The sequence below is a fragment of the Beta vulgaris genome, chromosome 7 (assembly GCF_026745355.1).
Source record: "Beta vulgaris subsp. vulgaris cultivar EL10 chromosome 7, EL10.2, whole genome shotgun sequence".
Lineage (NCBI taxonomy): Eukaryota > Viridiplantae > Streptophyta > Magnoliopsida > Caryophyllales > Amaranthaceae > Beta > Beta vulgaris.
In genome coordinates, this window is record NC_079208.1 from 14,380,503 (window position 1) to 14,406,336 (window position 25,834).

At 35.9% G+C, this 25,834-nt stretch overlaps 3 protein-coding genes across 5 annotated transcripts; 1 reads left to right on the top strand and 2 right to left on the bottom strand.

The window, feature by feature from the left end:
* Positions 1-4,041: 4,041 nt before the first annotated feature.
* Positions 4,042-12,878, top strand: LOC104898789 (kinesin-like protein KIN-5B). 2 transcript variants are annotated; one of them, XM_010685897.4, is made up of 23 exons: positions 4,042-4,487; positions 5,604-5,733; positions 5,828-5,983; positions 6,080-6,417; positions 6,509-6,647; positions 6,969-7,066; positions 7,154-7,310; positions 7,412-7,481; positions 7,596-7,672; positions 7,850-7,903; positions 8,006-8,086; positions 9,586-9,697; positions 9,788-9,874; positions 9,989-10,164; positions 10,247-10,408; positions 10,511-10,618; positions 10,707-10,865; positions 10,944-11,027; positions 11,123-11,328; positions 11,432-11,533; positions 11,618-11,727; positions 11,808-11,959; positions 12,305-12,878. In XM_010685897.4, exons 1-23 carry the CDS (start codon positions 4,297-4,299, stop codon positions 12,521-12,523), a joined length of 3,168 nt encoding a protein of 1,055 aa, XP_010684199.1. In that variant the 5' UTR covers positions 4,042-4,296; the 3' UTR covers positions 12,524-12,878. The 2 variants fall into 2 exon arrangements, with proteins under 2 accessions (XP_010684199.1, XP_010684200.1); XM_010685898.4 differs by having other exon boundaries at positions 11,808-11,951; positions 12,305-12,500.
* A 1,512-nt stretch (positions 12,879-14,390) lies between these two features.
* LOC104898788 (UDP-glucuronic acid decarboxylase 1) lies at positions 14,391-22,334 on the bottom strand. 2 transcript variants are annotated; one of them, XM_057390937.1, is made up of 7 exons: positions 21,411-22,334; positions 21,125-21,267; positions 20,942-21,021; positions 16,180-16,263; positions 15,990-16,064; positions 14,983-15,075; positions 14,391-14,859 (listed from the first exon to the last, which is right to left on the bottom strand). In XM_057390937.1, exons 1-7 carry the CDS (start codon positions 22,040-22,042, stop codon positions 14,653-14,655), a joined length of 1,314 nt encoding a protein of 437 aa, XP_057246920.1. In that variant the 5' UTR covers positions 22,043-22,334; the 3' UTR covers positions 14,391-14,652. The 2 variants fall into 2 exon arrangements, with proteins under 2 accessions (XP_057246920.1, XP_057246919.1); XM_057390936.1 differs by having other exon boundaries at positions 21,125-21,271; positions 21,415-22,333.
* Positions 22,335-24,197: 1,863 nt separating this feature from the next.
* LOC104898812 (uncharacterized) lies at positions 24,198-24,923 on the bottom strand. The gene has a single exon (XM_010685919.1). The coding sequence runs from the start codon at positions 24,921-24,923 to the stop codon at positions 24,198-24,200; it is 726 nt and encodes a 241-aa protein (XP_010684221.1).
* Positions 24,924-25,834: the final 911 nt, after the last annotated feature.

Here is a 25,834-nt window from a genome sequence, read left to right on the forward strand (position 1 = left end):
TTCTTTTGTGGTTTTCTCCTAGTTCTTGAAGATTCAGAAAGAACCTCCTCACTACTATCATAAGCTACACCTTCATCCTCCACATTATCTCTCCTTAAAGGCCCTCTATACCCTTCTCTTACAACAGTCATCAAATTAGCCATTTGCTCACTCAAAGTGGCCATTTGATTCTCCAATCCCACCATCCTTGCCTCATGCACATTCATACCTCTTTTAAACTGATTTTCTTCACCTCCACTCATGATTGATTCAACCTCAATGAAAGTTAGGCTAGAAAGAAGAAAAGAAGTGTGTTTGGGCTTAGAATAGGTTCGGTTTTTGGAGGGGGATTGTGTTTGGGTTTTGTTTGTGTGTTTAATGTGTTTTAGGGATGAATTAGAATGCTCTTAATCAACCTACAGCTCTGATACCAAATGATACATATTGATTAAGATAACAAGAGCATTCAAAGTAAGAAACAAGAACAAAGGAAACAAGAACAATCGAATGTATCTAACCGGTTCAATTTGATTGAACAACCACCACTTTCACAACCCAATTACCACCAAACTAAGATCAAGTTATAACAATAAGCTTATAACTTGCATCCACTTTGAGTTTCAATCACTAATTCAACGATTAAGTGATAGAATTAAGCAAAGATTTGTAAATGGTCTAAACTGACCGATAGGAACAATAAGCACACAGCTTAAGGTTTTGAGTATAACTCTTTCAATTTTCATTCAAATGACTTAATTCCAAAAGGATAGCAAAGCTAACATATTTTTTTACATTGTGTCAAAATTTCGGCTGATTTGGACTTCCCTAGCTATGCCAACTAAGCTAATAAAATACAAGATACAAATATTACAATCTTTCCAGCACACTTCCTACAAACTAGCTTAGTCACCCTATTGGAAGTACAAAACAGAAGAACTACCAATGGAATACTAAAGTAAACATATTAAACTATAAATCTTCAAAAGCTTGTACCATTTGCAGCACAAATCATTGCTGCCCAAAAGCTTCAAAGGGAAGCTAGGAGAGACGCCAGAACTGGGGCAGCAGCATGCCTTCACATGAAGTCTTCTTCTTTCATTGGTTTTGGCTTCCCATGCCCATGTGGTCTTCATATGGGTTCATACACTTCCCAAGGGCTTCAATTAAGTAGGAGGTGGCAACCAAAAGCAACAAAAACATCTCCTAAAACTAGCTTATACAACCGGATTATAAGAGCTTATACTAGCTTAACTCTTAAAGCATGATTAACATAACTTAAGCATGTACTTAGGCTACTAATCACTTACTAAACTTGATTACCAATACATAATGATGTTTAAGGTGTCATTAAGTATTAACTAATCGTGCTTAAGTAGAGATTAACATAGGATTAGCCTAATCAAGTTGCTTAAGTAAGGTTTTAGAATAAACCGAGCTAGTTAGGCTTAGAAATTGAACCTCCTTTACCATGTTCTCCTTTTGATCATGTAGAAGAAGACCTTGGTTGCTTAAGCTAGATGCTCCTGCATCATCTACCTAAGCTATGTTCTTGATTTAAACATGTTCCAGATTCAAGCTCACTCAAGGATAATGCTTCTACAACTTGTTGAGCTTGTTTATTTCAAAGAAATTCTTTCATTTTGGTGAGCTCCCCGCAAAATTCAAGAGAGGTGCAAGTACATCAACAAAAAGTCAACCACAATGTGAGTTCTTTTTAGCAAGGGCAAGTTGTGTCAATTGAAGTTGATGCGCAAAACAACGCACAAAGTACACTTGAGGACATTCCTACAATATCACAATTTTTAGGCTATTGATTGAACGTTGCATATTGCTTTCCCCATAATAACCTTGCCCTCGAACTTGGGAGAAAGTCAAAGAGTACTCCATGAATAATGACTCAATAACACCTTTAATAGTCAAAGAAGTGTATCGGGAACATGTGCAACACCAAGAAACAGCTCACATACTTCTCCCTTTTTATTAACATATCTTCCTTATTAGAATCATCGGCGGACTCATCAACAAGAATAGTAAAAAAACCACCAAGTTTTACTTTAGTTGTCTCTTTTGCACAAGCATTAATGATATGTTTTTGGACAACTGGAGAAGTGATCGAGTTGACGATTATCATGTGCCATTTTGAAAAGAACTTTGGAATACTCAGGATCATGTTGTAAAAGAAGAGTAAGTAATGAATGAAAATTACCTCTACTCGATTAACTTTCTTTTTTTCATCATGACCACGAAAAGGCAACCCTTGGAGGAAAAGCCAGTTGATAGTTTTAATAGAAGCTTCTAGTCGCATTCGAAGGCACTCATGCTTTCTTTTGGTTCTTGAAAAGTTTCTAGCAATCATAGCATTACTATAAGCACTCTTACGACTGCCAACATGATTTTTTTTAATATCTTATCTATTATAGTAATACTTAAAGCCATTGCTAAAAAAAGCATTACCTCTAGTCGTGCTATCACCCTTGAATAAATAGCAAGTAAAACAAAATGCAACATCCTTTTCAACATTATACTCTAGCCAAGGCCAAGCGTCCGACCAATCCACATTAAATCGGTCGTCATTCGGCTCAAGAAGTGTTTGAGGAAACACAAAAATTTTAGGCTAGCAAGGTTTTCTTTGAAGGTATGTTCTTCTTACTATGTTTCTATCCTTAGGATGAACATCACTCATCTTTCTCCTTTTTTCGAGGTCTAATTGTGGAATATTAGCAATATCATATGTGCTCAAACTTTCACCAACAACATGGGTTTTGGAATTGTTTGATGAAGAAGAATGTTGTTCACTTTCTTAATGAGGAGGATATTGTTCATCTAATTGAGACGAAAAAGGAAGATTTTGTTTGTTTTCTTGAGGTGGTGAAGGATTTGGAGGAGGAGAAGGAGGAGGAGGAGGAGATTGAGTAGGTGGATTTTGAGCAGGAGTTCTTTCAGCAAAAAAAAACTAGACATATCCCTCGTATTTTTCCTTTTCATTCAAAAAATTTAACGAATAATTTAAATGAGATTAAACAAGTCAATTGCAAAGGCCATCACAATACAATCAAGCACATCATAAATCATTCCAAATAATGATTTCTAAATCACAATCTCAATCAAGCACATCATAAATCATTCAAAATAATGATTTCGAAATCACAATCTCATTAACTTGTCATTCGATCCTAACATAATTCCTAAATCACAACACATATACACAATCATAATTTCAATTTTCAGCAACAAACAAGTTCCAAATGACAAAATTTCAACAAATAAATTTCGAATGACAAAATTAAATCATGATTTTAATTTTCAACAACAAATGAATAGAAAATTGCAAATGAAAAATTTAAAACAAAACCTAAAAAATAAAATAAACTCAAGTCATAAGAAAACCTGGAGGTTGCCGGAGTCAGAGCACAAACCACATTGAGACAGTGAGTGAAGGTGCGTTGTTGCTAGCTTTACTTTAAACCACACATTCGCGATAGAGAGGTTGAAGAATGAAGGGCACAAACGCACATTGAAGTCCGACGAGTACTTGAGGCGGAGGCGCTACGAATTGAAGAACTAGGGTTCTTTTTTTTTTGTTCGACTTCTTCGGGAAATGGGACATCCGCACGCACAGAGAAATTGAAGATTGTAGACAATGAAGGTTATCGCCTGTGGGTCGTGACTCCTGCCGTCGACACTCGCCGCGGCGAGAAAAAGTTCAGGAAACGCATAAGTTTTGGTTTATCAGTATTCCATTAGAGGTTAGAGTTCGCGTGTTGTTTCAGAGAGAAAGAAAAGGAAATGCATGAATTCTGATTTTTTTTTCCCGAAAATTAATGGTTAGTCACATGATCAATTGCGACACATATAGGTCCGCGGTCCGCGGTCCGCCAATGACTGCCAGTCTGCCACCCGAAGTCTCACCCAAACTTTACTATTTAGAAAAAGTTAATTGATTTTGTAAGGCCTCTATTTTGAATTTGTTGATTTAGGAGTTGGGACCCACCACCTCATGAAAAGAAACCGAACTTTACACCTAGCCGTTAAAAGTTGCTTCTTTTGAAACCCCCCCTAATTCCTCCCTCCCCACTCTGTTCTTCTCTGTAAAATGTGTGTGCCATCATCATTCTGAAACGTTTGCAAAAGTGAAAAGAACATTCAAAATCAGGTGATACAATAAGACTCCACAATTTCCCACACCCCATTCCCATATTGTGCTAGAACAATTTATTTGATTGAATAATCAAATCCCAAGATTTTTTTAAAGCACATTCTCTACTAGAATTTGTTAAGTAAAAATTGGGAAATTTCTTTCGAAATTATAGAGAAAAGATGATGTCAATGACGCCTGATCAGTTTAAAAAAGCGGGATTAGGGATTATCCCGATACCATCTCCATCTCCTTTTCTCACTCCTCGTCCTGAAAGATATCGTATGGATAGAAGAGGAAGTGAAGCTAAGTTGTCATTTAATCGCCAAGAAAAAGATTGTGAAGTTAATGTGCAAGTAATTCTCAGATGCAGGTAATTTAATTAGTGTAATTCTAATTCTAAGACATTTTTATGTATATTAGACTAGTAGATTGCTTGTAACGTCTTAAGGAAGATGTGCATAAATTTTTATAGATTTTTGTCACCATATTTAGAAACATGGAGTTGTTACTGAGAGGGAATGAAAACTGTCTGAAAGTAACATATAGTTCTTCTGTTATAAACTAATTGGCACTGTTAACTTTTCCAGTGCTCACCTACTCTTCTTTGAAGGTGTTTTGTGATTTTTACATAAAGGAAAAACATAGTAATATTAATTTTATATTTGTCTCGATATATACTTTCAAAATATCAGCTCTTAATAATTTTTACTTATACTAAATTAGAGATATTATTATTAGAAATATGCATTGGCAAGCATGTCGAGAGAATTGTGTTAAATATTTTGAAAGGAGAAGCATATTGGAGACGAAATTTCATAAAAATGGCAGGATCAAATTTTTTTTCTTTTGAGGGGATGGCAGGATCAAGTTAATTAGCATAGTTTCTGTAAATCATTAAATTGCGTAAAATGAATTGCCACTGCTTGCTGCTTCATGCCTACTAAATGGATCATAAAGGACGTGCAGTTATACTTTTCCCATTTCTGAATAGCTTTTTAACAAATTATTTTTTTTGTATGAATAATTTTTGTTTATGCATTAATAAAATTCACAATAGCTGATAAATTTGAAATATACATGTAAAATGAATCCAACCAAAATACACTTAGTAATATGTTTCCTTGTAATCAAGAGTGAAAACAAAAAAATGATTGTGATATTATTCAATCCAAGGGCTAATATGAAGATGATACTAGTGTAGAAATTTATGATAAAATTAAGTATCAATTGGTGTCAATGATGCTTAGTTTTTTCTTTATATTTCCACTTGTAGTTTCTTACATGCTAAGAGCTAGATATATCATTTTCGCAACGAAAAATTCAGCGCTCAAATAAGGAAAGGTTGTAGGAAAGTATATATCAGTCATTTGATGGCAGCTAAACTGCCATTAGGGGTGGCCTTCTCTGTTTATATAGTGTGAGTGGATGGTGTAAACATAATAAACATAATCTTTTGGGTATATCATTGTCATGATTATTGTTGTAGGCCATTAAACGATGACGAGCAAAGCAGCAACCCAACAAGAGTGGTAACATGTAATGAACTGAAAAGAGAAGTCACTCTTTCACAAAGTATAGCTAATAAACAACTAGACAGAGTTTTCACATTCGATAAGGTATGCTATGCAAATCTTTGTTTTCCAACAATATATGGGTAATTTCTTTTGAATATGTGTATGGCCTTACCGTATTGATCTTTCAACATGAAAGGTTTTTGGACCAAAAACACAACAAAGATCCATATATGACCAAGCTATTGCACCCATTGTTAGAGAAGTCCTTGATGGTTACAACTGCACAGTTTTTGCGTATGGACAAACTGGAACTGGAAAAACTTATACCATGGAAGGAGCAATGAGGTCAAAGGTAGAAAATTGATTTAAATCTCATAATCTCGACAAAGGAAGAAAATCAATCAAGAATATTTGTAATTTGCTGAAAACTTATACCATAAATTTTTAGGGTGCTGAAGTGTGTGCTGAGGCTGGTGTCATCCCAAGAGCAGTTCGTCAGATATTTGACATACTAGAAGCTCAAAATGCTGATTATAGTATGAAGGTGTCGTTCTTAGAGCTTTATAATGAAGAAATAACTGATTTACTAGCTCATGAAGATAACTCAAGGTTAACAGATGATAAGCAAAAGAAATGTGTCTGTTTGATGGAAGATGGAAGAGGTTGTGTGATCATTAGAGGGCTTGAAGAAGAAGTTGTATATAGTGCCAATGACATCTATAACCTTATGGAACGAGGAGCTGCTAAAAAGCGAACAGCAGACACATTACTGAACAAGCGTAGCAGGTGATTATATGTTCTTTATTAATTATTTTTACTTGAACAACTTGAAGTAAAAGTGCTGGTAAGTGGTAACCATACTCATCCTCCTTTGCAGTCGCTCTCATTCTATCTTCACCATAACGGTTCATGTAAAAGACATAACCATTGGAGAGGAGGAGCTCATCAAATGCGGGAGACTAAATCTTGTTGATCTTGCAGGATCCGAGAATATTTCTCGTTCTGGTGTGAGAGAGGTCTGCAGTCATAGTTTCCTGTTGTTGGCTATCTGTTGATAGTTCATTTTTAAGTCTTACGGTACTGTAGTCATATGATATTCATCTTTTACACTTGTTTGGATTCCAAATCCTTCCAATTATTGGAAGAATATGGTTTATTAAGAGGGGAGGGAATATAATCCCTTCGATTCCCTTTCCTCCCCCCATGTTGTATCCAAACAAAATATGTATCCCCCCTTTCCGTCCAATACCCCTATCCAAACAAACTACTAGTTCTGTCCTAGAACACTTTCAAATTGATAGCAACAATTGTAATTGCTGATTGCAATCAAAATGTAGGGGCGTAGTAGGGAAGCTGGGGAGATAAATAAGAGCTTGCTCACCCTTGGCAGAGTAATTAATGCGCTAGTCGAACATTCAGCTCATATACCTTACAGGTTTGTACTCGTGCCCTTTCAGCATAAACTTAGGTAAGAACTTCTTTTATATTTTGATGAACTACTCTCTTTTTTCGCTTTGACCAGGGACAGTAAGCTGACAAGGTTATTGAGAGACTCATTAGGAGGGAAAACAAAGACATGCATCATAGCAACGATATCACCATCTCCCCATTGTCTCGAAGAAACTCTCAGCACTCTAGATTATGCTTATCGTGCTAAAAATATAAAAAACAAACCTGAGGTTCTTTTAGCTCTCTTTACTTCCCTTTATGTTCCAACATATTTTCTTATGTGATTTATGTGCAGATTTCTAGCTTATATACTGATTTTCTAACAATTCAGGTAAATAAAAAGTTGTCCAAGACAGTTTTGCTCAAAGAGATGTACATGGATATTGAGAGGATGAAACAAGGTTATCTGAATGTTCCTTACTTTGTGTGTATAATGTCTATAGAAAAAGCAACAAAATCCATTCTTTCAACCATTCTTTTCCTTAATCTTATTATGTCACTTTCTTTTTGTACAGATATTCGGGCTGCAAGAGATAAAAATGGTGTTTATATACCACAAGAACGATTTGTCCTAGATGAAGTAGAAAAGAAGGTTGATGGTTATTTCACGATATTGACTTTCTATACTGTCCTGGAGAACATATGATAGAAGGCTTTTTTGAACTCAAACTAAATTGATATACAAAGAAGAACTAATGATTGGATAATATTTGTATTAAGCTTAAATTCCTGCTTAACATTTCCCGGTACTTGCATTGTACTAATCCAGGCAAGAATTGAGAGGATAGAGCAGTTGGAGATGGAGCTTGAACTTAGTAGAAAGGTAAAAGTTTTCTTCAATGATTGGTCATCTTTGAATGATATATGGCACAACTCTTTATAACTTTTATTCACAACTTCAAGACGCAACTTTTTACTCGTCCAGGATGCTAAAAAGTACCATAATCTGTATCTTTTTGAGCAAGACGAGAAATTAAATTTTGAAGCTGAGCTCCAGGATTTCAAGGTAACTAATCACCACCTTGCTCATTTGCTTTAGTTTCTTTGAAAAAATAGTATCTATTTATATAGTTCAGAGACTGCTTTCATTTTCTGACTGTTACTCTTACGTAGTTTTGTTATCGGAAGATCAATTTAAATAGAAGGGAAATTCTTGTCAAAAAATTTGAATGCATCTGGGAGCTTGAGTAAATATGATGTTCAGAGTACTGAGACATTGAAAATTCGAGTGTAAAACTTCTCCAATTATTCTGCCGATGCAATCTGACAGAAATCTGGTTCATAAAGCTCCTTAACAACTTTGAAGATAAGGGAACTCTTCCATGTTCTGAAGAAAAAGCAGAACTATTTGTTAGTATAGTCTAACAAATTAATGTTTGGAAAACTAACTAGCTTCCTTTGCCATCTGACTTACCTGCTTCCTTTTTCTTCATTCCTCTTCAAACTGCAACCAAGTCTGTGTTTGGACTACAACCAACAAGTTTCTCCTGGGTTTGTTTTGGAACTCTGCTTCATGCTCATTACAATCTTATCGTTCAGGAGAACTTAGATTACAATAACTTCTGTCACAATTGAATGAAAATAACACCTACACTTTAAATAAGCAGAAACTTCATATAAGCTATTATGGAGAATCTTAGAGTAGATTTGACCTCAAATTTTCTGCTTTTGCTTCAAGATTTCCACCACAAAGCGCTAGAATGTGGTAATATTTGCAATCATAACTCCTTAAGGAATTATCAAATGTAGATAAACAGTCTGCATCTTCAGATCTTTTAATTTTATACATAAGTATCTAATGTTTCAACATCTTGATGTTCCTTTGCACTTGAGCATTTGAGTCTGCCTTCATCATATCAACTTATTTCGTAATTGATCTCACCAATACACCCAAATATTACTTTGCACAAGTTTAGGTGTGTGCTAACAAGGTCGCAAATGATGGTTGAATGTTACCTGATTCAGTCTTTGATCATTAACGTGAATCTGTCATGCAAGTGCTATATTTTTGGGCAATTTTGATGACACTAGGTAGCGAATTGCATTCCTGTACCCATTATCATTCTGCAAATTAGGTATCACTCGAGCCCTGTAATAGAACCTGATACAAGTTTACAACAGATTCAGATGATTAGATGCTGTACTGTGAGCAGCAACCACAACACCCTTTAGTCATGGTCTTTAAATTTTATCGTAAAGAAAGCTCCAATCTCCAGCAGGAAAACATACCCCCTTCGGCCCCACGATGATTGCAACTTTTCCCATTTCATAATCCATGGCTTGCAACATTTTGTGACATATCATGTATTCACACGATTGTGAGACTTAAAGCAATATAAAAATATACAACAATTCAAGCTCAAATTGCATTGTCTATTCATTATTTGGGTGTGTAACCTTGCTCTGTCAAAGAAATAATGGTCAGAAAACATGCTCATCATAGAAGGAAAATTTTCTTATCAGATCTATAGAATTTGATTTGATTCCGAACTAATTTTTATGCAGAAAAATCTGGACAGTTCCAGTAAGATCTTGCAAGAACTTCAAGGAAAGCAGAAAAAGTCTCTCATTCAGTTACAAGAAAAAGAGTTAATTATCTCAAAACTTACTAGCTCAGGTAATTGAATGTGGAAGCTTTTAATTTAACTATTAACAGATTCACTCATCAGGCTATAATAAACTTCTCATATCATTTTGACAAAACTAGAAAATTCTTTAATTAAACGGGCAAAGGAGCTGTGTTTCACTCTGGAAAATGCATCTGAAGATATATCGGTATTACACGAAAAGATAGGTAAGCAATAGTTGTTCTTCTTAAACTTAGTGCAAATGAATGGATTGCAAAGTGCAACTTGTTCTCGTAGTTCAGTGAAAAGTAGACGCATATTGATCATTGGAAGTTTTGCAGATGACAAGAACAAATTGGAAGCACAAAATCATGAATTAGTTCTTGCATTTGGTTGTCAGCTTGACAAGAGCTTAATAGAACTGCATAAAACCATCTTTGGATCAGTTTCACTGCAGCAGGATCAACTGAGATGCATGGAAGAGCACATGTGCTCATTTCTTGCCAGAAAAGACGATGTGAGAATTTTGTTAAGGTAGTTTACAAAAGCATTTTGCTTGGATAAGGTCTAACTGAGTCTTTTCTCTTCTAATAATCTAGGCAACAAAGAATTTGGAAGCAATTATTCAGAAAATAGCCGACATACATACTTTAACGGTAGCAGCTTTAGGGGAGTCTAATGGCGCATTACAAAGAAAAGCTTCAGCCGATTTAGAGTACATAAATTCCACCATATCTTGTCAAACTGTGAATATGGAAAAGGTATGTTATCAAGTTCAATAAGAAAAGGGTAAAAAAGTTATTAGTCTGATCAAAGTTAGATCGAATGTATGAGGATTGTTAAGTTATTTTTTGAAATTTCAGTTACTGGATGCTTTGATTATCGAGGCCAAGGATGTAACGAACAACATCCAGTGTTCTCTTACTAAGCAAATGGAGCTGCTGGTCTTCTCTGCGCAGCAACGCGAACAGGTAATACATAGAATTCAAATTTTCCTCAGTTTTTGTGAAATGCATCAAGTATATGATATGTTTCCTTGATTCCTTGGATTAAATTTAGGAACTTCAAAGGACTCTGGTCTCATCTCAAAAGATCAACAAAGCAACTGTAGGGTTCTTTGATGAAATCTGCAGCCATGCCTCTGAACTCATAAGTAATCTTGAAGAAAGCCAAAGCAGGAACTTTATCAATTTAAGAAAGTTTGAAAAAGAGTTCGAGGTAGATTTCTTATTTTGGGATCTTCTTTATTCTCAATAAAAGTTGTTGCAAAGCTTTTCTGATATTGTCTTAAATTAGGAACAATCTGCGAAAGAGGAGCAGGAGGCCATTGACAAAATTATTTCTGCACTGGCAACATTAAGAATAAATAAAGCATCTTTGGTGAGTTTGACTATCCTCTTACCTTGAAACTTTTGACTTTTGCTGTTACTAAGTTTACTAGACTTCTGAATTCATTTTTCTTGTACTTCGTCTAGGTTTCAAAGGCGCTAAATAACATCAATGAAACTGGACTAGAAGATAGTGCAGCATGTCGGCAAAACCTCACCAGAATTCAGAAAGCTTCAGTAGCTGCAAAGAATGCCTTGAATGGACATATGGGAAATGTTGAAGGCCACTACTTGACAGACTTGTACTTGCTAACTGAAATTAACGGATCTATGAAGGAGAATATCAAGCAGTGGTACCTATCTTAATACTCATTCTCTATATGTACTGTTTTCAGTCACAATATACGTGTGCAAATTGATCTAATAGCCTTCTGATTGCTTCTTCTTTGGTTGCAGCTCATACCAGGCCAATAACTCAGCAGAGGAGTGGAAAAGAGCTGCACTTTCAGTCAAAAAACTCAATTATGATAGAAAACTAAGAGTACAATCTACCATCAAGTAAGCCTGTCACAATGATTAACCTGTTTCTGTTTGAGAAAGTTGCCTCTTTGTACTCGTCTAACAAGCTTTTGCCTGTGAAAGTGAAAGGATCTGTCAGAATGAAATCATACAGAACCAGTTTATCACATCAGCATCAGTGAAGGAGGCTGAATATGATGCTAATGTATCCAGTCTGCTTTCCAAACTTAAGGGTACAAAGCTTTTCTAAATGCAATTCTCTTACTGTTGTTGAGTGCTTGAAGCAGATGTTAAACATATGCAACGCTTGCAGATACTTATATGTTAGATAGCGAAATTCATCAGAAGATGGAGTCCTTATCAAATCTGTGCTTCAATCAACTTGCATCAATGCAAATTGATCATAAAGAAAGTCTCTCGACCATCCAGAACAAAATGGAAGTGTGCCTTGATAAAGGTTACATGGTAAACTTTTATGCTTCTTTATCCACTACAATAGCACGCTAAGAATATTAAAAACCCATATATCAGATCAGGGTTGGGATGAATGTCAGGTTGGGATGAATGGCATGCATGTGCCACCCAAGACAGACCCATCTACCTTTCTAAATGCACTCAAGTTTACAATAGAATTTCCAAAATATGGAACATGCACATATTTGACCCGAATTTTGCTACTAGAACAGCACGCTAAAAAATTTATTCAACTGGGTGTGACTTCCTTTTAGGTACACTGACTTAGTTGGACAATAAAATTTGATAAATATGAGAAATGTAAATTTGTTTACTAATTTGCTCTACTATGAGCAGGTAGAAGAACAGGTAGAGACCGAGAAAAGAGCCATAGAAGTGCCGAGTCTGGCATCCATTGAGGGAATGAGAACTCCAAGTCCTTCAAATGTTGATCTTCTAGTAAGCATTAATGCTGAGGAAGCATCAGAATCTTCCCAGTTAAAAAACAAGACACCGAATACACTCCATCATACAATAGATTGGCCTAGCAGGGCTCCCTTGATAAACATCAATTGAGGTGTTTGTATATTCCTCTATAGTAATTAGTAGCTGCTAGACCACTTCGGATGCCCTAGAGGTTGTATCTTAACCGTACATTTCAAAATCAATGGCTCATAATGGTGGAAAGGGAAAATTTAGGGAGTGGATTGTAATGAGAAAAAATAGGGCGAATTTTGGAAATATAAGACATAAGCCATTGATTTTTTTATTCAATGGTTGACATTGTTCAAACTCCACCATGTAGAGTTATTTTAGAACTCGGGAGGATCCAAACACCCGCTAGACAGGGCATGTAAATCTGAAAATTTGTACATGAATAGTAATGAGTCTAATGCAGTATTTGATTCCTAGAATTCATATCAAAACTTTCAATTTCTCGGCATACATCAATCAATTGCTTGATTATACTTAATAATACCTAGTGATTAACTTCAAGTTCAATCTGATGAAGATGTAAAAGAAACACACTTGTACCTATGTCATAAAAGGAGAAACCATTAAAGGGAAAGTTCAGAAAGAGGTGAAAGAAGAAGGATATGTGGAAAATCAGGATGGAGTCGTTTACCTTAAAGGGAAAAAAAATGCAGATTCACTGGCATGATAAAAGAAGTGACAATTAGGGTTCACAAATGATTGAGAGGCAAATTATTATAAAATATGGGAGGAAAGGGAAAGAAACTTTCGCAAAAGTCGTTGGGAGATTCAAGAGAAGAAGATAAAAGCGAAAAGGAGTAAAAAAAAGTTCTTAAAAATGTCAAAGTAACCTAATTATAGATAAGGGAGTTGGTGATATGATCAGCCTGGCGAATTTAGTTATATTTCAAAAGCAATTGCCTTTAATGTAATTGCCCTCTAGTGGCGCGTGATCGGGGAGTTGAGGGCCATGTTCGGGTAACTGCTCCACTTCCCTAAGCAAGGATTTCATTGCGGCATAATCACAACAATAACTATTACCCAAAGAAGAATGGTCACAACCCTATCACGTCAAGCAATCCAGTAAGGTCTGGCTCACATAGTATACAAGTCTGCCTATTCGGAGCTGATCATGGTTACTCTGCCTTGGACCCATCTGCAAGATCAACTTCAAATGAACCAAAAACATATTGAAACTCATTGCCCTAATCAAGTTAACATGTCTGGAGGCAAATTGAAGTCTAAATATTGACCCAAGGCCAATGCAAGTTGATTCCCACCCGCTAAAAAGTGAACCAAAGGGAATAACTGGAGGTGAGGTTCCAAACGGGACTAGCCCAATGCTTCTCATGCCTACTTCCCACTATATATTTCGTTTGGCACCAAAATAGGCATAACTTCATCTAACTAAACAAACACATACATGCGACAATTCTCTAACTCTTTTGTTTTCTATTGGTCAACCATCGAGTCAAGCATTAGAGAGGATTTACCCAAAAAAGCTCTAGAGTCTTCTTGTTTTGAAAGTAACAACCCATTTGGGTAACCAACCAAACATTCATCATACTCACATCCAATTAGCCAAGACTTACTTGCTAATTCCACTCACACTATTGTTTTTAGCATAAACAACATCAAAATTCTGAAATATGGAGAGGAGCAAAAGAGTAAAGGGAGAAAGAGGGTAAAGGAAGTTGATTCGAGGGAAGGAGGAAGAATCAAGAAAATGCCAGCCACGTTCAACTTACATACCAATTAAGGCCGACAAGTTGACTTTGCTCCACTGGAAAATGAGATTGGATAGTGTCGTGTAATAAGTGACACCAAACTGAAACAAATTTTCTTTATAATGCCAATATACTCACCTACGGTTCCCAAATCACAATAAGTCATATGCTCGAAAAGTGAAATGTAAGACAAACATTTTCACCAAAAAAAACTACAAAAAAAAGTGTAAAAAAAGAGAAAATACCTACGAAGATTATTTCTACCATATATGGATATGAGGGCAAAAATGTTCGTAAAAGAGCACAAGCATAGATGGTGCAACATATTCTTATGTGGGAAAATGCCATAATACTTTCTGCGGATGCTCGTTGAGTTCACAAAGAGCTGATATGATAGACAAACAGCTGCATATTTCTAGAAAAATAAAGTGAATAAGGGATGACAGCACCTTAATTAATTAAACAACTCTTGCACACTATACACTGTTTCTACTAAATTTTTGTTTAGTGTGCATTGCCTTCCTCCAGATTTAGAATCCGATTCCGAAAATCGGCCACCATAAGAGGCAGCCCATCTCTCAATGACACTTTGGGCTCCCAGTTCAAGAGCTCTTTTGCTTTGCTGATATCAGGTTTCCTTTTGTGAGGATCATCAGCTGTATTTGATTTAAATACAATACTTGCACTTGGATCAATTGTTGTTTTGACAACCTGTTACACGGAGATTTTTTGACAAACATTGATATAGAATTAGCTTTGACCACGCTGACAGGGAAACCAAAACAGAGAGAGAGACCGAGGAATGAACTAGAGAGTTGAGGGACAAACATATACCTCTGCAAGCTCCAACATGGTGAATTCTCCAGGATTTCCAAGGTTGAAAGGGCCAACATGTTCACCTTCCATTAGTGCCATTAGTCCGTCAACCTGATAAGAAGATATGATGTATTATCCAGTGTTCAGAACAAAAAAAGTACTTGGACCATAGAGTGGCCATTGAGTCATTGACTAGGTTGATACTTGAAATTATGAACTTGTGTCAGATATTCTAAGGGATCATTTGGTTCAAGATATTGAATGAAAGGAAATGGAACAGAGGAGGAAAATGGTAATAAAAATGGTTAACTTTATTGAGTCTTTGGTTCAAGCCAAGGAATGAAAATGAATGGTGACCATAACCACCAAATCACGGAATTTGTTACTTGAGGGGAAGGGGAAGGTAACAAATTCGAGGGATCCATTACCATCAAATAATGGTAATGGATTGATGAGGGGTTGAATTAATTCTTGGAACAAAAATAGTGAACCAAACATGCCCTAAGAGTCTTCATAGTGAGATGAGAAAGATATGCATGATCATACCAATTAAATGAACCTTTCACATTTCTTCCTGGAAATCTTTCCAGGGAAACAAAACTTTGACCAAAGCATTAAGTTGAATTTTAATGAGAAATGTCCTATAATAAGTTCGAATTGCACCAAGCTGAACAGTAGAAAATGGATCTTTTTTAAATAAAAAAATTGTGGGGGAAGGATCGGAGTATTTTATCTATTCAAAGCATAGTCATATGAATTTAGAAGCCAGTGTGACCTAGTCTTTTATATAAAGATCTGCTAGTCAGCTAGAGAGGCTTGAACATAAAATAGCTTAACTCAAATCCTATTGCCGATTAATCTCTCTTAACCAGTCTTTTGTAAAGAGCTTGACAGAAAGAAGACTGTAACTAAAATAATCAAATATTGGTGCATGACAGGAAGTGTCCAAACACCAAGTAATAGGTGTTTAATGAACTTGAAATTCATATAAATTACACCCAGACAAAGCGGAGCGTATCACATACCAAGTCAGACACATACTGAAAACTCCGAGTTTGCTTTCCATCACCATAAACTGTCATCGCTTCCTTACGGATAGCCTGCCAAAAAACCTTAAAAGGTCAAAAGGTTTCATGCATACTAGTTGACAGCCCAAGAGAAAAGTAATTAGAAATAACATCAACTCCCGTAAAAAGAAAAACTAAAGATCAAGACCTGAGCAACGAAATTGCTAACAACACGTCCATCATCTAAACACATCCGAGGCCCATATGTATTGAAAATACGTGCAATACGCACCTGCAAAGAGAATATGGGATCACATCAAACATGGAATAGCAAAATAACACAACAGAGTAAGTTGAGAACAAGCCATGTGCATGACATGTCAGTACAAGTTCTCAATAATCCCAACATTGCAACACATCCAAGAGATAAGAGAAGCTTATTCATATTACTTTATGATTAAGATATTTCATGTCCCAAATGTGCTGCATTAAGAAGGTTGCTACTTTCCCATCCCCAACTATTGCGAAAGAGTAGACAGTCCACGGTTCCTTTTTGCTCCCAGGAAACCAGCTAATTTAAACCAACTATGAACTAAGTAACAAAATGTCTAACTACAACTTATTTAGAGAAGTTCAATGACAAGCATTGGCGAACTATCCTCATTTTCTTTTTCGAGTTTGGTATTCATATTATATATTACAATAAAATTACTAATCATTGCCCTCCCCCCCTCCAATGAATTGTGTGGCTTCACCTCTAAAGTCATATATGGAACAACAGAAAAGTCAATAACAAATGTCCTCTCATGAATTCATCCTTAAAGAAATTTCAATTTTATAGTGTCAAACAAATAAAAGATATCATCATCTGTTGCAATTTGCTAGCTAGTTATTCGTAAAGGAGTACAGGTACTTAGAAAAGTACAACAAAGAAAAACAAGATATAAAAAACCAACTACATATTTTGCTAGCAAAGAAAATATAAGTGCTTAAAATTTTGTCACGATATCAAGAAATATGTTCTTACAGCCACTTTCATCCATACCCTTTTTATGAATCTCTCCTTCCTGCTTTTCCCTGTACACCCACCTCACTCCACGGAAAAGAAAATGAAAAAAAAAAAAAAGAACACCTGGGTCTATGTCAAGTAGGTATCCAGATCACGGCCCAAGCTTGTCCCTAGTCTATCACCATTTTCGACCTAAGGTCTCCTTGCCAAAAACCTGGGTCTATGTCAAGTAGGTATCCAGATCATGACCCAAGCTTGTCCCTAGTCTATCACCATCTTCTACCTACGGTCTCCTTGCCGTAGGCTCAGAGTAAATGAGCTACCGGCAACTGAATACTGAAATAATTTGATCAACCATCTATTATCAAAAATTCAAAATTCACATCATAAATTTCTTAAAAGATATAATCAACATCCACATTTTAACTTTTTCAATAGATATAATCAGCATCCACCTTGCAAATTTGCAGCCATACAAATTGTTTTGATAACACCATTAGTAAAGCTTGCACAAAACTCTGCCGAGAAGTTATTACCAAAAGAGTTAGTGCGTCAATCTTCAGTGACTAATAGGATTCTGCTGCTGCTGTAATCTGCAAGCTCCATCAAGCATCTCTGCCAACAGAGAGATAGCCAGCTACTGTCTCAATTGCTACTATACACAATGAACCCTCCATGACCCTATCCATTCACAAGACAACTAGTATCTTCTTAGCAGGTGTTCCGTATAGCTTAAACACATACAAGGGAATTTGCCACGAGTTCTGAAAACCCCAATGTTTAGACTTTATGTGGCTTATCATGAACTGTCCCAAAAAAACATTGATCTATAAAGCATGTCACCATCTGAGAATGCCAAGGAACTTCTAAAGTCTAGATTGTCTCTGACTTTTCATGGTCATGTGCTATTTGAAGTTCGAACTGTTAAAATCTCCTAATAGGCGTTGCAAGCACTTCAAGTGAGGTGTATCTAAGGTGGTCGTTATGGTTAGCTAGCTCTCAAGATGTTTGCAATCTCTGTTAGCAAACTAGTTCCGCAGTCCTGTTATATGTGGAAGCTCATGGTTTGATTTTCATCTTTGCTACATGCAGCTTTTCTCGACCGCAAAGAATATACAGGCCGGATTGACAGATGAATATTCAACTCCCCCTTTTACCATGGGCTTGTAGGGGTATACCAGAAAAGGCAGTGACAAAAGAGTAGTTCAAAAGGCTCAAGTGGTTTGGTCCCTTCGTCTGCAGGAGTTTACTTTCGGGGTGTAAGTCATAAAGTTCCTTTTTTATATTACTTCTTCATCCTTGCTTTTTAGTTTCCCTTCAATTATTTTTCCTATAGCTCTAACGAAAATATATTAGAGGAAATTTCGTGAGCCACCTGATATATGTCTAGTTTTCAAAGGAACTCCGTATTCAAATGGCTACCTAATAGCAGATATTGCCGATAGATGAAAGACATATAATGTTTTTCAAATAAGACCCACTTACACCCTTTCTATCCATTTTCCTCATGTTATTTCACCCCTCAGTTTCTTGATCTTTAAATACCTCCCCCTCTATCCTCCATTTTTTCTTTTAGGGATTTTAGACCACTAGAGTGGATCTCTCTCACAATGATCAACAAAAAGGACATGACATCCTTCAATAAATAGGAAAGGACAAAAGGTCTAATAGCATAACATATAATAAATTTAAAATGATTACCTCCAAAAACCTTAATTTGAAATATCGATAAACATTCACCAAGTGCTTAAAGCTAATAACTCGAGACTCCTCTCAAATTGCAAAACTCAATAGCCCTACATTATTCATTTCGTTATTTGGATGGTTGGAAAGAGATCTTTTATGGGAATATTATGGTCATGCAACAATTTCGGAAGGAGCGATTGGAATCTATCAAAAGGGTATTTAAAGTTGGGAGAGGTAAATGAATGAACGAAACTGAGGAAAGAGATGTAAGTATGTAAATGGCCCCATTCAACTACCAGAATAAAAACTAGTAATTAGCTATGTCCATTACATATATATATATATATATAAGAATAGAATCACGTGAAAACCACTCCTTATGCTGAAAACAGTCTTAAAATGAGCAAAAAGTTCTTAAAATGAGCAAAAAACATAAAATGAGCAAAAGTTTCTTAAAATGAGTGAAAACATAAAATGAGAAAAAAAAATGGACAAAAGTTTCTAAAATGAGCAAAAATGAGCAAAAGTTTCTTAAAATAAAATGAGCAAAAATCTGCAAAAAGACCGGTTTTCAATTTTCACCTTAAGGTTAGTGTTCAGTAGATCCTACCTATATATATATAGTTGTTCAAAAACCTAGACATATATTATGTGATTGTTTACAATTTTTCCTAAATTATAAGAAAGGATGGAGAAAAGAAGGGAAAGAGGGATCTAGCTTGAACCAAGGGATCAAAGGGCCAAATGACTGCAGAAGCATTTTAAAAAACTCTTCTGTGTTCTGTCCCCACATTTTTTCTCAGTTCACATATGGTAAAAGAGGGTGTTTATAAACAGAGATCTGGAGATTAACCCAGAACAATAAAAGTACAGAACATGTATGCAGAAGCATATTAAGTTCTTTGTACATCTTATCATGGCGATGAGAAAATTAATTCAAATTTTCTGTTCAGTAGCTCCATTAGATACTATGTAAAATTATACAGAAAAATCCTCGAGGATGCGACAGAGGATACTTTCCTTATCCAAATTGGGTAGTATAGATAAGTGTGTATTGTAGGCATCAAATAGAGCAGTCTGCATAAATTAGAGGTCCTTCCTCATTTAAGACTTCCAAAAATTCTGTTTCTTCCACAAAAGTTGATCAGCACCACAAAAAACTCAGAAAGTTTTCCCCTAGACAGAAAAAAGGAAAGGAAAAACTCAGAATTTATTACTCTGAGATTATCAGTTTTACTAAAACAGTGTTTTTCCTTTAAAATGCTCGCACAAAGAAAAAGGAATAAGGATACATAGACCACCAGGTCAATTCATCAAAAGGATAATAAAATTCAATGAGTCTGGTGAAAAAACTCTCACACTTTAGCATGAAAGTCAGGAGCCAATTGAAAAAACTCCTACCTACTGCTGGAATCAGATCTACATGATATGGATGAGGATATAAAGAACTTATTTTCAATATCCTTAATAGCTCCTTGAATTATAAAAGTATATTCAGAGATATACTTGCAGATGGACAGTCACTGCACCCCAAAGGTGAAACGAAAAACCATCTAGCCCTCCATCTGCTCCAACACACCATACTATTTCAGTTGTTGTTCGCCTTCTTATATATGTGCTAATTGGCCATTTGACATAGGTCGCTAAAAGTTGACAAAAATAACCTTAGAGATTACATAAACACTTAAATTTATATACTTCAATAGTATGCAGGTAAATAACATTATATATGCATGTCACTGCAGGAAAAGCATTGTGACAAAGAAAGAGATAATAAAACTATTGCTTCCTCAGTTGAAGTAGAGTAAGCACTATGCATCAATGTGCAAATTCAACATCAACTGTCTAACAAAAAGAACATTCACAAGTGTACAAGACTACAGTTTTTTTGACCTGTACAGATAGAAACTTTGTCCAATTGATTACAGGTACAGACCTAACACTTTAAAGAACAAGAGAAGAAGGAAGTGCCCACTGCCCATCTATGAGCATAGATAACATAGGGCGGGGAACTGTCATGGAGAAGAAGAAAAAAGGATGAGAAAGTTATTTCCATCAACCATTTAGAAAACCATATTAGAATACATTGATTCGAGCAATTCTATTGTATGAAAGGCCATAGCAATTTTGGAGTAATTCCATCAAATATACACTTCTAAAAGAGTGCTTATCATGAATATACGTAGTAATAAACTTTGTAAGTGTAAAATTCTGTTTGTATCCCCTTGAAAAGAATTTAAAACTTCATCATAGTCTATGTAACAGACTAAAGTACCTCAACACCATCACCTCGGTGATAATCCATTGTCAAAGTTTCAGCAGTTCGCTTTCCCTCGTCATAACAACTCCTCACACCTACAAAGTAAAAGGTACTTCAGAAACTTGCCGGTTATCATGCCCAGTAAGGTAATCAAGAAGGAAACATAAAATGTTTAGATTGTCGAGATACAAAACCTACCAATGGGATTGACATGCCCCCAATATGTTTCTTTCTGTGGATGCTCAAGCGGGTCTCCATACACCTCACTTGTGCTAGTCAGAAGAAACCTTGCACCAATTCTCTTAGCAAGTCCCAACATGTTAAGAGTACCCATCACATTGGTCTTGTAATCATAGTCAAGGACCTCAATACATATTAATTGCGAAAAAGCACTAAGAAACAAATCTCAGCTTATATAATTAAAAAAAAAAAAAACATAGCATTCAGAAAAGAAAAAAAAAACACACAACAAATATAACAAAAGGATATGATTGTCTTGACAGGATTATACTTGTAATGAACCGGAGACGCAGGGCAAGCCAAGTGATAAATCTGATCCACTTCAAGGAGAATTGGTTCAACAACATCATGACGAATTAATTCGAACCTAGGATTCCCGAAATGATGAACCACATTCTCTTTCCTTCCAGTGAAAAAATTATCAATTACAATAACATCATCCCCTCTTGCAATTAACTTATCCACCAAATGACTCCCAACAAATCCAGCTCCTCCAGTTACCACAACCCTCATTCTCCGCCTTCCGATCCCGGCTGGAACTCTTCCCACCTTCCCACCAACCCAATTACTCTGATGCCTCGGATACGAACCCAGATCATTTGTCTCCCACTTACCCAAAACTGAAGATTTTGGGAAATTTGAATCTTGCGGACCAATGCGGGACAAAGTGGGTTGTAGAATAAAAAAAGTGGCACCAATTAAAATACCCACTAAGATAAACAACAATCTTTGCTCTTTGAGTAGGTAATTTATGGATCTAGGGAAAGATCTATGGTATTTTTGCGTTTTTGGCGAATATGGCGAATTCTGGGACATGGGTATTTCTTCATCTCTCCTATTCGTATTCCCACTACTTTGTTTGTGAAGTTGTTTCATTTTATCTATTTTATAAAATTAACATCAAATTTCAATCCAAGATCTTCGAATTTTAACGGAATTTCAATCGGGTCTTTGAAATTCTTAGAATATAAAATCCTATAAGTAGTTCAGATAGAGAATTACCTGAGATTAGGGTTTTCTGGAGTAAAGAGGGTTTTCGCTTGCAAAGATGAGTGATGAGTGAAGAATGAAAGAGGAGCTGAAGCAGTTGGCATGTAAGAGAATAGCGTGGGAGAAATAGTCTAGTCATTGAAAAGTAGTTACGCGGAGTCACAATTGTGGAAAGCAAGCAAAGCCCCGCCATAGGGGTCCCTTTTTTTCCTATAATTTAGGCTTACAACTTTTGGAAACTTGGAACTCTATCAAAAAAAAAGGGAGCTTTTAGAACCAATGGAATCCTCATGCATATAAGTAGGGGTGTTCAATGTCGGATATCGGATCTGATCCGAAAATATGGATATACGAAAATTTTGAATCAGGGAAATTGCGATCAGAATCCGATCCGAAATTTTCGGATATCCGAACTTTTTGGATTGGGTCACCGGGTTTTCGGATCGGATATCGGGTTTTCGGACCGGATCACCGGGTTTTCAGATCGGGTCCGTTGATATTTTTGAAAAATCCCGATCCGTATCCGATCCGAAAACCCGAAATTTTTTCCGGATACCCGATCCGAAATATCCGAAATCTTAAAATCGGATCGGATATCAGAAATTTCGGATCGGATCGGCGGATTTTCGAATCGGATATTTTTGCACACCCCTACATGTAAGTAAGAGAAGATGGAGTAAAGATTGTGTTAGCTTTAGAGAATGGATTCTATTAGAGGTGATTATAGATCTGGTTGAGTTTTTGTCTAAAAAGAAAGGTTTGTTTTGGGTTAAGGCGTCGAGATGGGTTGAGCGTCAAGTTTTTTGGTATAAGATTTATTTAGGCAAAAGTTACATTCTGTACCTAATCATTAATCGAGAGTGAACTTCTGATTTGCAATGTAAAGGATAAATCCATGAATAGCGCGAAAATCATCAACAAACACAACATAATATGGATAAAGTTGATTTGACAAAACAGGATATTGCCAAAGATCATTGAATTTTATATAGGGTATGTTTGGCAAAACTAGTGATGGTTCTAGTAGCTGTTAGCGGTTGCAGTAGTTGTAGCTGTTGGAGATAGCTGCTAGTTGTCTACTAGTAGCTGTCAACGATTAGCGATTAGATTAGTTGTTTAATCAGAAGTGTTTGGCAAAAGTAGTTGTTGAAATTGTAAAAGGCAATAAATGACATTTATTTTAATATGAAATGATTTACAACAATTTCATATGTTCGTGCAATAAATTCAATATTTATTTTTTCAAAGAAGTTGCACAAAAAGGAATGAATAACTTTTTAGCGGCTCAAACAAATGTATAAATCTAAGAAAATATTCAATCCTCGAAAAAATTAATAAAAAACATTGATTAACAATTCTACCCTATGTTATTATATAGTGTTTATTTGCTAGACCGCTACCTCTAAATTTCAAACGTTACTTGTAGTAACGTTCCACAACCGCTACTCATAATCTACTCCAACTACTACCTGCTACTACAACTACTACCTTACCAAATACTCATAATTTTCTTTAGTAGCGTTTTAATCTTGTCAAACCGCTACCGCTACCTCAAACGCTAGTGCCAAACAGACCCATAATGGATAAGGAGAACAATATTCAACAAATTCAAAAGGTAATCGATGTACTTTTCCTAACTTACAACCAACGGAATCATCATGAAATTTGGAAGTACATGAGATGGACTTATTGGAACATAAAGATCCTAAAACTCTAGAGGAAGTGTAACCAAGACGAGCATGTGAAACATCTCTCGACTCCTCAGTAGTTAGAAAAGCAGGAACGGAAGATGCAATTGTGACAAGTTTGAGTTGAATGGGATAGACACCTTGCTTACTGGATCCCTTAAGCAGAACCTCCCCCGTTGTCTAGAGTTTTTATTAAAACACACAACACGATCATTTTCTTGACACAAACTGTTGACGAATAATATATTGTGTTTCAATTTAGGGACATGACAGATAGAAGACATAGTAAGAGGACGACTTGAAGTTTTGAAAGTCAAATTAAAAATACTTTTAATAAGGAGAGAGGTACCATTTCAAACTACAACAGAACTTGACCCAGCGTAAGAAAGAATAACAGAAAGTTTACCATCTTGAGTAGTCATGTGGGATGCAACTCCAGAGTCTGGGTACCAAACCGAGTCATTTGCTTCACCACCAACAAACAATGCAGTACAAGCTTGAGTGACACTATATGGGGCAGAAGAAACGAAGATGGAATTAAATCGTTGAGGGCAATAAGCCACTTGATGACCTGGAAACCAACAAAGACCACAAGTATCGAAAGTAGGGGTAGAGCTTAAATTGCCGCTTGACGGATTATACCGTGCTGAGGATGGATCATTAGTAATAGAATCAATGCAAGGAATACTAGCTAATGAAAATTTAGAATATGTACTCATACCATTTTGACGTCCAAGACTAGCATTAGTATTATTGTTACCGGAGCCACGAGCATTAGATTGACCACCATTGTCGCGGTTGTTGGAATTGCGATCATTATTACAACCTTTATTCTTATTATTCTTGCCTTTATTTCTACTCCCAGAAGTATTTTTATTGGAAAAACCAGAACCAGAGAACTGAACAGCTACCAAGGCATGATGAGAGGGTGAATCAGACCCATCCTTGGAGCTTTTGAGACGTTGTTCATGAAGCAGCGACTTAGGACGCAAATCATCAAAGTTAAGCAAAAACGGATAATAATGAATCAAGGTGGTAACAATATGATCATACTCAGAATCAAGATCCAAACCAAACATAGTGAAACTGAACTAAATCTTGATGAGACACAGGAGACACTGAATGGCAGCAAGAGAATCAACAATGACTTTTATCTCACGTAAGTAACCATACATAGACTGAGATCCTGTCTTTTTAATATGAGACGGTTTACCCTTCAATTCCATGGAACGTGCCATACTCGCATGCATAAAACGGGATTGTAAACAATTCCAAATATCCACAGAAGTCTGCAAATCATGAACATCGAAAAAAATATCACGAGATAATGTGGTAAAAATCCATGATTTATTGATCAATACGAAAATATTCATAACACTAGTACAATAAATGCTTATTGTTGCGGTCCTTTTGTAATCCCCCATATTTTTAAGATATTTAATTAAATAGTTTAATCATTGTTAATTATTAAAGCTATTTAATTTCGGTATTTAAGAGCAGAAGGGTATTTTGGTCATTTTACCAAAATAGTATTTGAGTATTTCCACAAAGAAGTATTTTAGTATTTTCAAGAAAGTATTTTATAAATATTAGTAGGAAGATTATTTTGGAAATTGATCATCAAATGTATTTTGGCAATTTGATGAGTAAGGGCATTTTCGTCTTTTACCCAAATTGACTACTACTATAAAAAGGGGGAAAACCTAAAGTTCCCCATCTTTTTTTCACTAGCCACTTTCTTCAAAAAGGAGTAAGAAGTTCCTTTTCTCTCAAACCTTTGTTTTTCCTCAAGTAAGTTTTCTTCAAGTAATTTCTTCAAAGATTCAAGTTCTAATCTAGTTTTTGTTTTTAAAAATTGTAGGAAGATCTTGCAAATATCAAAGGGAAGCAAAAAGGTAATTATTTTTCTGAAATTTTGGGGTTTTTCTTCCTTATTTTCTCTCTCCTCTTTGTTCACGATTTCCGGCCACCACAAGGGTGGTTCGCCGGC

Coding starts and splice junctions, on each gene's coding strand:
- LOC104898788 (XM_057390937.1), bottom strand. CDS start 22,042: ATGAAACAACTTCACAAACAAAGTAGTGGGAATACGAATAGGAGAGAT. Junction 21,022..21,124: donor GGGGCATGTCAATCCCATTG/GTAGGTTTTGTA, acceptor TTTACTTTGTAG/GTGTGAGGAGTTGTTATGAC. Junction 14,860..14,982: donor CCATGTTGGAGCTTGCAGAG/GTATATGTTTGT, acceptor TCCGTGTAACAG/GTTGTCAAAACAACAATTGA.
- LOC104898789 (XM_010685897.4), top strand. CDS start 4,297: ATGATGTCAATGACGCCTGATCAGTTTAAAAAAGCGGGATTAGGGATT. Junction 11,028..11,122: donor GAATAAATAAAGCATCTTTG/GTGAGTTTGACT, acceptor TACTTCGTCTAG/GTTTCAAAGGCGCTAAATAA. Junction 11,329..11,431: donor AAGGAGAATATCAAGCAGTG/GTACCTATCTTA, acceptor CTTTGGTTGCAG/CTCATACCAGGCCAATAACT.
- LOC104898812 (XM_010685919.1), bottom strand. CDS start 24,923: ATGTTTGGTTTGGATCTTGATTCTGAGTATGATCATATTGTTACCACC.